Raw genomic sequence first — 13,520 nt, forward strand, 5'->3', positions numbered from 1 at the left:
AATCTTTTTATATTAGTGCGGGGAAGTACACAGATACAACCAGTCAACCACCTTAAACTTGCGTCTTTAACAAATACTGTAAACATTATGAATTCTTCCATTTTGTTTTAATTAATCCTTAAATTCTTCTGACGAACTAAAGGACCTAGTAATAATAGTAAGAGTTGAAATGTTATTTGAAAGGAGATCAAAGTTCGGAGTGCTTATTTACTATAAGATACAGTGTTTAACTAAATGAAGAATCTAGTAATAATAGTAGAGTCTGTTCCTCAGTGAAAGTATGCATAAATATATACCACCATAACCTGAAGAACTATACATAGATAGAGGACACCTATAAAACAAAGGAACTGGAGACAAAACTTTTCTTCAATACATTTAGTTACAGATATGATAATTTAGACGCCACTTTTAATTAAAAACAAGAATGAAATTGAAATACACAAACACTTAGTAATTGATTTAAAGTTACAGCATCGAAAAACATATATCTACATCATTATTGTGCATCTGGCAGTAGAAAAACCAAACTAAAATTATCACACAATGATAGCATTACTTGAATATTGAACTAGTTTGTTGATGAGAGACTGATTAAACTGGAACTGTCCTAGCAGACCCTGCCATCTCTAAAGCCTCAGGACTATCTTCTTCATTCTCCCCACTCAACTCTTCCAATGATTTTCCCTTTGATTCTGGCACTAACAAGGTGAATACCATTCCAAAGAAGTTGATGACACCAAGCACGATGAGGGAGTTCTTGATCCCAATACCAGTAGGGTAACCTGGATCAACCTTGGCAGGGTTCTTACTTTGTGAAGCATACAAGAACCCAAATGCACCAACAATTGCTCCTGCTTTTCCTGCAGCAGCTGAAATTCCATGACAAGTAGACCTTAGCCTGGCTGGGAAAATCTCTGCTGGCACAACAAATGTGGTGGCATTTGGACCAAAATTGGAGAAAAAGAACGTGAGAGAGTACATCACCACAAACCCAATTCTGTTGTCTTTTTTGCTCCAGTGATTGTATGGTATGGCAAGAGCAAACATGAACACTGTCATGAAGAAGAAACCCATCAATTGGATGGCGAAACGGCCCATGTAATCAATGAACGCCACTGTAAACCAGTACCCCGGCACAGTACTGCACAGTGCTATAAGTGTTTGTGCTCTTGCAATCCTATAAACTTCATGGATTGCATTCATTTCTTGTGAAGGAGGGAGCCATCCAATGGCACTGAAAATGTCCTTTTGGAAAAGGTTCTGGCTGTAGAAGGCAATGTCCAATAAGAACCAAGTAACTGTGGTTCCCAACAAGTGTAGCCCATGGCGCTTGGCGAATTCCTTGCTGAACAAACCATACCTTTGGCTTTCATTCTCAACCATATTCTGCAACTTGTCCTCTTCAGCTTCAAGTTCAACTTGCAACACCTTGGACATGTCTGAAGCAGCTTGTTTTGCATTCCTGGCTACAAGGGCCGTGTAACGAGCCGTCTCAGGCATTTTCATTCGCCAGTAGTAGGTAAGTGCAGCTGGAACTGCACCAAACATCAAAATGATGCGCCAAACATAGTCAAGGGAATGCACTATTGATCCTGCAGGGTCATCATGGTAACTAGGAAGATCATATTTGTGGTCATATGCAGATGACACAATCAAGGCCACTATTCCACCAGCCAGGATTCCAAATCCCTGCATGGCAAACACTGCTGCAATGAATGCCCCTCGAGTCTTTTTGTTGGCATATTCAGACATGATCGTGGCTGATAGAGGGTAGTCACCACCAATCCCAAAGCCAAGCCAGAACCTGAAGAAACAAAGTGTGGCCATGACACCCTTGGGGGAGTCTCCGAAAGAGAGCCCCGAGGCAATGGAACACACAACCATGAGCATGAGAGTTAAGCCATAAACCTTCTTTCTTCCCATCTTGTCACCAAGCCAACCAAAGAAAAGTTGGCCTGCCAAAGTGCCACATAGTGCAACACCAGTCACAGCAGCTTGCACGTTAGGAGGGAGAACACCAGGCTTCGGTTTAGTTATGTCTGTGTAGTATATCCTCCCTAGCAACTTGGTCACAAGGGAAATGCAGAAGAGATCATAGGCATCAGTGAAGAATCCCATTCCAGCAATCACTATAGCAGTGAAATGATACCATTGTGTCTTGGCCACATCGAGTGCATTAAGCACTCCTAGTTGTCCTTCTGGCATCTCTCACTAACTCTGCTACCTGATGTGCCACAATCACTGATTAGAAGTTTGCAGCAAAAATATATGAAAATACAAGTTTCCATATTTTCCAGATACAACTATAGGCAAGCAACTCCATATTCTTCTTTTCTCTAATACTATTTTATAGAACAAACAAATTCAATGGAAAAGAGTTGGTATAACTAATAATGGGGAAGGAATGTATAAAGCTGTAGTGGACTTTTTGTAAGAAACTAACAATTTTAATCCTACTAATTATTGGTATAATCCTAGTAATTATCATGAACAAGATATTGAACAATTGACAAATTAAGTGTAGTGGACTTTTCGTAAGAAACTAAATTTTAATGAAGGTTTGAAAAAAAAAAAATACAGCTGACGTTCATCTTTCTCAGGCTGATGCAATGGAATGATGAAAAACCCCTAGTTTGGTATTTTTCTATTACTAAATTCATAGTCAACAGCCATCAAAGTTGAAAAGTCCTGATTCAAAACTATTATATTAATGTTATAAACGTGTTATACTCTAAAATTTAAACTAACAAAGACTCTATTATTCCAGCTCCGGCAAGCTTCTCGCGTAATAGATGTTTTCACATAATCATGTCATATAAAATTATGTTTAATATAATAATACTAAATATGTAAGATCTTATCAATGAAAAGAGAGATTAACTAATTGACACAATTTTCTCATATCAGTCATGTGAAAATTTAGTATAAGGAGATCTATTCTCGCGTTGCGTAAGGTTTCAACCTCCTATCCCAAATTGCTTACGACGAGGCTGAACGGTTGAATCAACGAGTCAACTTCAGTGTATACCATGAAAATGAAATTTTGGTTTATAAATCGGAAAATCATTGTTAATTTGGTACTATTTTCTATTTTTCTCTCCTTCCCAACCAAACCAAAAGGAAACAGAGACAAGGAGAAAAAGAGTGTGTGAAAATGAATTGCAAATAGGTAAGCTGGTGTTGAACCAAGTCGCTACCAGAGCATGAGTAGCACAAGGAAACAAAAAATTTTCATAATTGGCAAGGACAAAGGAAGCATAGCCACAGGAAAAGATTTCTCATTTCTTATCATAAATTGTAGAAATAAAAAGGCAGAGGAGAAGGGTTTGTGCCAATAAGTTCCTGAAGAATTAATTATTTAACTCCATTGGGAAGGTTCAGTTTTTGTTTAGGTGGGTCATGGGTGGTGTTATTTCACGGAAAATCAACACAGCCTCAAGAAAACAAAAATATGGGAATTAACAAACTGGATAAGGTAAAAGTTATTTTTTTTTTCTTCCTGTTACAGTTATTGAGTAAAGATAAGACGAGCACTATTTTGAAGGAAAAAAAAAAAGTGTGGAGCATGTGGAAAATCCTGAGAGAAAAGGTGGGGAGAAGAATCATGAATTTGGCATATATGATAGGGGTAGAAAGTGTTCCCAGATTTTGTGTAGTGGAAAGGTAATGATTATTGATTAGTGTATTATAAAATAGAGAAAGTGAAGTTGTGTAGAAAAGTGGGCCTGCCACTACAAGGGAGTTCGACTTCCATGCATAACCAAAAAAAAAGGTAGTAAAAGAGAAAAGGGTCTGACCTGGTAACTGGTAGAGAGAGGTTGAAGGAGGAGAATGAAATAGAGAGGGGAGGAGAGAGGGTTATATATAGAGAGAAGGCTAAGCTAAAGTGTTATCAGACACATAGAAGAAATGGGTTCAAACTTCAAACAACGCGCAGAGGCATCTGGCATATACCCATTCCTACACTTCCGGTCAACGCTCTCACAATTTGCTTGCTTCATCTCTTTCTTTACGCCCTTTCTTTTTTCTGCCTCGCCGATTGCTTTAAAATATTATAACTTTATACAAAAACACTCTGCTGTCATTTTTTTTATTTTTTTATTTCGTAATTTTAGCATTGTTATGTGTATAAAATTGCTTCTAGTTCTTTACGCTCCTTTTCATACATTCAAAAGTTAAAACAGAAAGAGTGTGCTATTATTTAAGCACCGCTGTTTTTAATTTGGTAATTTTAGTAAAATTAAAACAATTTTTTTTTCTTTACCAAAGATGTTCCAATAAATAGTCTCTCATGGAGTTTTTATACCAAGAAGCACTTTATATGATGAGTAGTAAGTTATACAAGTGAGTCTCTAATGCTCTCTCTCAAATATGAATTTCTTCTGGAAAATAATATGGACCTTATTTGCACTATCGTTGCATTTTACCGACACTTGTTCTCTATGCCTCTAAAGACTTTTAATATAAGAGATAATTCCACTCTTAGATGTCTTGTCAATTCTATTTAGGATAGTATTGGTCAATAAACGTCTGAGCTGATCACCACATATCCTCCACACCTCTAGAGAGACTTTCAATATAAGGGATGATCTCACTTTTAAATCTTCTGCCAATTCCATTCAGGATCTATCCAATGTCAATTTTATTGGTCAATAGACATTTGAGTCGATCATCATTCACTTTGTTAAATCATATGTCTATAACATAACCTAAAATCTTAATACATTAAGTAAGTAGATTTTTCTCGCTTACATACTATTCAATATATCCAACTCTAATCGATACGAGACTTAGCTCATACTTAAACTCTAACATAGTCTTCTCCATAGCATGATTATGTTGATAAAGTATGACATAAGATATAAAATAGATTAAATTTTTTATAAATTTAATATTAATTATATCTCTAATTTATATACTATAACTTTAAATTACATCTAAAAAATAATTAAAAATTATTTATAAATAATAATATTCTGCTTGAATTAGAAGTATATTAAAGAGGGAAAAAATTAGTAGCGATAGAAATAAAAGAAAACTGTATTAAAAATATATGGTAGAAATTGATAAGTAAATTATATAAAAAAAGTTTTTTTTATACTAATTTAACTTAAATCTTTACTATATTCTTTCTTCTTATCATAAATTATTGATTTTGTAAAATTATTTAATTTTTATTTCCCCCCTATTCCATATTAACTTAAAAAATATGCAAAACCAAAAAATCTCTTTATTATTGTTTCCCTTAAATAAATAATAAAAAATTAATAATTTTATTTCTACTCTATCCTCTCTCTTTCCGATCAAAACGGGAAGTATTGTATGCAAGGCAATCAATCAATCACACCAGTAGATTTTAGAATCTTCAACTGTTGAATTTTTTCACGGCATGAATCTCAACTATTAATACATACTTTTTTACAAGATTAATATATGCTTTTATGTAATCAAATATTGATAAAAAAAAATAAAATTAAAAAATATATAGTAGAAGATTGAACTTTATGCCTATAGTTTGTTTGTTTGTTTATTTTTTTTTACTGTAGAGGGTCACACATTTAGGTCTACTTGTAGTCTACTACTATTATTAATGTTCCAACCGGAGGATTAGGTGTATGTCTTTATTGCGGTACCAACGAGGAAGTGGGGAAACCTAGTCATTTAATGAGTAAATTTTTAAGAGGTGTACTTTGTGTGTTTATTGATATATACTATCAATAGGAAGGTTCTAACAAGTGCTTTATAAAATAATACATAACTAGCTAGATTTTTAAAATTATTTTTAAACAAGTGTTAAATTATTTTGTATCTTTCTATAATATTTTTTATTTTTAATTTCTTATCATCTACAGGCAATAAAAATTTTCAGTTATTTACCATTTCATTCAAGGTCATAATAGCCCGAAACTTGCTAAGTATGATACTTTCATGGGCATGTGTAATATCCTTCTCGTCTTTTATATAAGATAATTAATTAATTAATCAAAATTAATAAAAGTAGTTAAAATAGTTAACTTTCATTAACAGAGTCAGAAATAAATTTTATTAAAAAAATAGTTTTTGAATTGATTAGTTTAAATAGTAATTACATTAAATGACACTTATCAAAAAAATTGACATGTAGTGATATTCACGCTATAATGATACAATATTTATCATTAAAAATTATTTTTATCTACACTATACATAAAAATATATGTTGACATATTGTCAAAAAATATTGATATAGGTTATAATTACACAAATATATATATATATATATATATATATATATATATATTAATATATGTTGAATCTCATTCAAAATTGATATTAAAATTATGTATAACTATATATATTATATCTATACTGATATTTTTTGCATGTCACTTCATGTAACATTTTTTTTAGTGATTATACCTACTTTAAGAGATATCTATTTTTACACATAGGTGTAACTAGTATTGTTTAGATGGCTAAATACATCAATTTGTATGAGGATATAAAAGAAAAATAAATATTAATACATCTTAAAGTAGTTATTTATTTCTTATAATTAAAAAATATATATATTTATTTTTTTTTATATAAAAGATGGGACGGAGTAACATTAACACATAGAGCAAATCAATTCGATAAAATATTTGAACAATTTATATGTTAGTTTGACTAGTTAATAATTTAATTTAATCGAATTAAGGGTCAGTTTATTTAAAATTAAAAAAAAAATCCCAAAAAAAATCATTTTTTAAAAAGTAATTTTTTTAAGGCAGATAAGAGGGTTTTTTTTTATATAAAAGAAAAGAGAAAACTGTTTTTTTTAGTTTCTATTATTATAATTTTTTAATATTATGTATTTTACCACTATATATGAAAATACTTCCTATCAAGTTTAAAATAATATGAAGTTAAGTAAATGTTATATTTTCATTACGTTGATTAAGGTAATGGTTAAAATATGTTGAAGTATGATGTTAATTAAAAATATTAGAATAATATAAACTGCTTAATTATCACATATATCTAAATTATAAATTATTGATAAATGTTTGGTTTACATGTTTAAGGGCTAAGGCAAGGGATGTTGGAGTATTTTTGACTTGGTTTGTGATATTGATGCATGCAATAACTTACCCGTTTCCCCTCTATATTTGCCCTGAAATGATAAAATTGAAGCCATGCACGATGGGAGCAAAAATGAGAGTGGTGCAACCATGGAAGACTTTGTACAAATTAATACGTCTGAAAGGGTGTTTGTTTAAAGTGAGAGTGGTTGCAACTTGCAATTATTGAGTAATGACCTTGCTTTCCGCCTACACATTTGGTTGTTCATTGTGGAATATATAATTAAAATTAATAATCTATTCCCAAGGATAACAAGTCAACTCCATCTTATTCTTATCCCTTCTAATTTCCAATTTCCAGATTCATAATCACTATTCAGAACACCATTTATTCCCTTCTAACCACCTTCCACAATTTCATTATCCTAAACAATATACTAGTATGAATTTCTAAATTAAGGAGACGCTCATTAACATAATACTTTGACCATAATTTTTAAATATTCTGACACGGTTTTTTCCTTCAAATAGTTTAAACATAAAAGAATTCGTTAATAAATAATCGACAAGAAGAAATTAACAAATAACAAGACACTAACAATAATTTTTTCTATTAACTTATATTATAATAACTAGACTTTGTAATCGCACTGATAAACATATTTCTATTTTTGTAATATTATAAATATTTTAAAAAATTTCATAATTTATAAACTATTTTAAATTTAAGTGAAATATCTTTATAATTTTTTTATTATACTCATAAGTTTTTTATATGATAATATTGCTAATTATAGTTTTTAATTTATTTATTTTGGTGTTAATATTATTAATATATAATATTGTAAAATTATTAATTTTATACTAATTTGTTTATTATTATTTTATATATAATTATTTGATTTTTGAACAGTAATTTTGTATTGAATCGTGATTCTGATAACTGAGCACGAGTTTAACTGAATTTATTTTAAATAATTTTTAATTTATAATATTTTAAAGAAATTATTATTATTTTATTTATTTCTAATTGAAATGTTTGTTTAAAATATGTTACGAGATAAGGAAAAAGAACTTTTTTTTGGCTAATCCAAATTGTGATGATGGTGTCTTCCCGAGTCTCTACGATATTTGGTGATATCAGTTGCAAGTTGGAAGCAGTCGGATTAAAGTGAGTGTAGGAGATAGAGTTAGAATTAGAAATAGATGCATACCATAGTGTGGGAGTCTCGTTCTTAATTTGGTATGAAAAAGTGTCGAGTGTTTTAAATTTACAGGACTTATGGTTATATTGGTCATCTGATATTACGAGCTAAGTGTTGGATTTGTGTGGAAAGCTAAGAAAATCTTTATAACAATTGATCCGAAGTCAATGTTGTTTGGCCGAAGCAATTATATCAACTTGAGAGTTTGAAAGTCGAAATGATCTTTATAATAAAATTTAAATAAGAAATAAATTGAAATTTTGAGTTGTTTGGTATAAGAAAAAAGGTTAAATTATATTTAATTTAGTGTCAATATTTTTAAAAGGTTCAATTTGATTCTTTAATTTTTTTAAAATGTCCAATATTATCCTTCCAAATTAACACTAACAATGATAATAAAAAAATAGGTAAAATGATAACATTGAACATTTTTTTTAAATTAGAGGATTAAATTGAACATTTTAAAAATAGTGATATCAAATTGAATATTTTAAATTATTTAATTTAATTATCTAATTTTTAAACGATATTTAATGTTGTCCTTTTATCGGATTTCATTAATGTTGTTAATATTAATTTGAACAAAAGGATACCATTGAATATTTAAAAAAAAATAAAAGACCAAATGAAATCTTAAAAATAAATAGAGGGATTAAAAGTATAATTTGGGGGAAAAAAATAAGAGAAAAAATATTATGAAGAGTAGAAAGAGAAAAAAGAAATTATAATATTGTAATGACTCCATGGTTACTACTCTATGTGGATCACTACTAGTAACGAAAACTAGTCTACTAGAATTATAAAAGTTTAACTAATAGATATATGGACATACACATAATATGAATATAAAGTGCAATTATTGTACTAATATAAATCATATACATGTATATACAATAATCCCCATATAACTATATAACTTAGTGTTAGTTAAACACGCTTATACAAATTACATCAAGTAGTATTGTTAGGAGTGGTATAGTTAAGTATAGGCATACCACAACCTTGAAATGCATTATTAAGTCACATGTAGAGTTAGCTTATAGTAGTCATCCACAAGAAACCATGCAACCTTTCTAGGTACTTGGTTAAGAGTTGTAACCCTTGACCTCCTACCTTACTCAACCATTAACTAATGACCTAAAGGAGACTCAACACACCTCAAAACCTAAGTTAGCCAATCATGTCTTAATGTCATACCGTATTCTTAGCATACATCAGCTATAGACATCACATCTGATCAATGCATATTGAGATAAACAATATTATACATATGTTCATCATCATTCAATACCATATAAAACTACATTTTTCATACTTCATTCTAATCAACATACATAAAACTACAATTTTCATACTTCATTTGACATGCAATAAAACTCATACATCTACGTATGATGCAACATACCTCGCGCTCGGTGTCATTGAGGTTGGGAGCTCTTTGTCCCACTCACACCTAGTGCCATCCAAACTATGCTCGACATGACAGAAGTGGAAACCCCCATGGGACCTCACACCTAGGGTGGTAAAACCCACGCCTGGCCTCATATTACGCAAAATACCTCTACTTGACACTTGCCTAATGTCACCTTAATGGTGCTCGATGTCATCCAAATAAGGAGCCTTTGTCTTGATCATGCATGATGCCACCTAACTAGGACCCAACATTACCAAGTTAGAGACTTTCCCATACTTTCACGCCTGACGTCTTTCAAACCAAGCTTGATGCCATCCCAATTTGAGACTGGTTTCTCTCCTCATGTTTGGTGTCACTGATCCTACGCTCGACGTGAACGAGTCAAACACCCCTGGTTGGAATTGCACCCAATACCAAGAAGGCGCGCCTGACATGACACTAAAAATATGCAAATGCAAGCTTTGAAAATCTCCTCCATCCATCTGAAATACAGAAAATCCAACACACACGTGGCAACCCAAAATATGCATACACCTCTTATAATTCAAAATTCACTAAGAAACAACGCATGCAATTCCAAATGAGATTAAAATCATCAATGATGCATCATCTTCCTAACCTTCACCAAAACCTCCACCAACACAACCTTCAAAATCCGAAAATCATCTAATTCATGCAACAATTGAGAATCTTACTCATATGCAACACAACCAATCAATCAATCAATCATTCATCCTAACTTCTCCTACCTCAATTCCTAGCCTCCAAAACGAAGAAATGAGGAAGAGGAAGAGGAAGAAAAGAAGGAACTAGAGTTCTTTGAAGAACTCCTTAGGACTCTAAACTAGATTCAAGCTTTAAGTACCTGAATCAAGACATACAAGTAAGGATTATGAATTATAGGAAAATAATCATTCGATCAAGAGAAGGTTTAGGGAGAATAAGAAATTTTTTAGATTTAGAGTATTTTCTCTAGCACCCAGAGAAAAATGTTTGAGACTCAGTTCTCATTAGAAACCTTATATACATTTTTCTCTCAAGATCAACTCAGTTTCTGACTAGAGACTCTCACAATTCACTCAATTCAACCTTGATACAATGTTAGAAATAAATTTATTTTTGTCCTTAAAACATAATTCACCATCAATGATGTATTTCAAAGGTGGACTAAGAGCAAGAAAATGGTTAAATTGATAATTTAATAATTTCAAATGATTAAAATGTATAAGTAATCAATTAAAATGTATATGAAGGTGAAATTTTTAATCAATTAAAATGAACATTCAATATATTAGAATGAATTTTTATAATAATATTAAAAATCATGTTCTAATTAATTAAAAGAAAAGAGAGAGTATAATTGATTAGCATGATAGAATCCTTCTAGTTGTGGTCGAGCAGTGTTGTCAAAGGCTTTTCTGCAAGCTTTACCCTTATGCAACTTTCATTGAATTTTTCGGCACCTTTTACATTATTTCCTCCCTGTAACATTAGCGAAGGATGGTAATTTTGAAAGTTACTAGTATTTCTTTTGTGTTTGCTTGGTTAATTAAGGGCTACGAAACTCATGGTTAAGAAGAAAAGAAACCCTTTACTGTGAGGTGATAAGGGGACAATATTTAGGGTAGAAAAATGAATGAATTCCAAATTTCCAATGGCTCCAAACGAGGTGTGAGTAGGAGACAAGAGCCGAATGGCAATTGTCAAAGTGACCTGACCAAAGACCAAAAGCAAATAACCAAAAATCCAAGTCACCAATTTTTGTCATTTGGCCAATGATTCTTCTTTCTACATGCGCTTGCTTTCCAATTGGCCTTCAAGTAACATCCATCCTTCCACGCGCTTTCGCTTCATCACCATTAAATGCTACGAACTCATACCGCAATTTTACACTGCTTTTCTATTTGTCCTCACCCTTCTAACCGCGTTATTCTATCCTAATTACTGTTTGACTAACATGTTTATTCTTTTAATACCAACGTTTTCTTAGGCCTTTCAATCTCCTCTTCGGATTTCATTTATTTAATCAAAATATTAAATATATAATATATCCTTATTCCATATTCTTTTTTATCCATCCAAATCACTATCAAGCTACACCATTATAAATTATATTAACTATTATATTATGAGATTATTTTGTTGATAGATTCGATGTTTTTCCCACATAAATCATATTTACAAAATCTTATATTGATATGAAATTTCTTACTAACAAACATTAAAATTAATGTAATATATGTTTTTAAAATGTATAAAAACAAAAACTCTTTGATCGTATATGTGCCTGTTTTTTCAAGAAAATTTAATACAAACAATGAAGGTAGCATGTATAGTTATAATTTAATTATTAAATTAATATAAAATACGTTATATGTAATAAAGCTATTGATGATATAATAATTAGTGTAATTTATAGTGATTTAATTTAATCCTCCTTGTATATAACATATTAATTGAGAACACTTATTATTATAAGAAGTAATAACTATAAATATAAATTATTAAATTATATTTAAACGATTAAATTTTAAAAATAAATGAATTTTTTTAAATAATCATCATGTAATTAATAACTAATCTTTAACCATCATCATTCATACACATACATAAATATATATATATATATATATATATATATATACACATATATATATGATTTTATATATATAATTCTTTTTTATTAAATTTAATTCTATTTTATTTTTCATATATTAAATTTAATCCTTTTTTATTAAACTATTAATTTAGAGATGTCTATTTAAACATTAATAAGTCATGAACTAATCAAGAAAGTTAATATATAATAAGTTAATTTATTGTTCTTAGTAGAATATGATAAAAGTAGATATCAAAATTTCTTATCTCTTTAAGTAGAGTTTTCACGTCTAATCTCCTCCCCAATCTTTACTTCTTCTAAGATAGAGGGAGGAATACCTACAAAAAGGATTTCAACCATTAAGTTAATATAAATTATCTCATTTATCATATTTTATTAATATACATAATTTGGTTCTCAGTAGCTGTTCAACTACTCTTTTCAATTCAATTAATTTCTATCATACACTTATTTTTTTGTGCATTGTAACATTTATATTCTTGCTTATGTCGACCTGTTTAGTTCTAAATTATTTTGGTCATGCTAACTATTGAGGTTGGACTGGTCAATCTCTCAAAGTTTGATTAGTCTAGTTTATTAGTCTAAATTAGTGCATTTATATTAAAAGAAAAAGATCGATTAACATTTGCATGATGATTTTAGAATTTAACGAGGACCATATTTCTTAGCACTAATTACATGAACAATGAAATAGATTCGATTGATATTAGGATTTAGAATTTAAAATTTAGAATTTTTACATTGATTGTTTCTAACAATTGGAGAATAACGATACAAACACGCTAATCTTTTGGAGACTTTGCGGCTTAATGACATATGAAAATCATTTTGATTTCCATGCTTCCCTTTTTACCCTCAATATACACATTGAAGACAAATACAGATAAGCAAACAAAATTCTGTAGCGTATACTATACGTTAGAATTTATCAAGGAAGGATCCACCTTTGAAAGTGTGGGGCAGCTATAAATGTATAGTTATAAATTGCTCCAATAATTTTAAATAAAATTTTAAAAATAATTTATAATATAAAAATTGCCCACCTTAACTGATATATAAAACAACTTAAAATTTATGAGTGGAATCTATAATAGTGTGATTGAGAAGGTTGAAGTTGTGTGAACTAGAGAGTAACGAAAAGGAAGAGCTATTTGTCTATTAAGGCCCAATTTTGATCGAGGAGAGTGGGGAATATGCAAGAGATGTAGAACATATATTCTAACCAACCATGCGCC

At 30.3% G+C, this 13,520-nt stretch overlaps 1 protein-coding gene across 2 annotated transcripts; it reads right to left on the minus strand.

Moving 5' to 3' along the window:
• Nucleotides 1-351: 351 nt before the first annotated feature.
• LOC109804819 (low affinity inorganic phosphate transporter 1) lies at nucleotides 352-3,951 on the minus strand. Of its 2 annotated transcripts, none has more exons than XM_020366680.3 (2): nucleotides 3,801-3,951; nucleotides 352-2,227 (listed from the first exon to the last, which is right to left on the minus strand). In XM_020366680.3, exon 2 carries the CDS (start codon nucleotides 2,206-2,208, stop codon nucleotides 595-597), a length of 1,614 nt encoding a protein of 537 aa, XP_020222269.2. In that variant the 5' UTR covers nucleotides 2,209-2,227; nucleotides 3,801-3,951; the 3' UTR covers nucleotides 352-594. The 2 variants fall into 2 exon arrangements, with proteins under 2 accessions (XP_020222269.2, XP_020222270.2); XM_020366681.3 differs by lacking the exon at nucleotides 3,801-3,951 and adding an exon at nucleotides 2,966-3,789.
• Between the last annotated feature and the right edge of the window lie 9,569 nt (nucleotides 3,952-13,520).

Source organism: Cajanus cajan, chromosome 7, assembly GCF_000230855.2.
Source record: "Cajanus cajan strain Asha chromosome 7, NIPB_CcT2T_4, whole genome shotgun sequence".
Taxonomy (NCBI): Eukaryota; Viridiplantae; Streptophyta; class Magnoliopsida; order Fabales; family Fabaceae; genus Cajanus; species Cajanus cajan.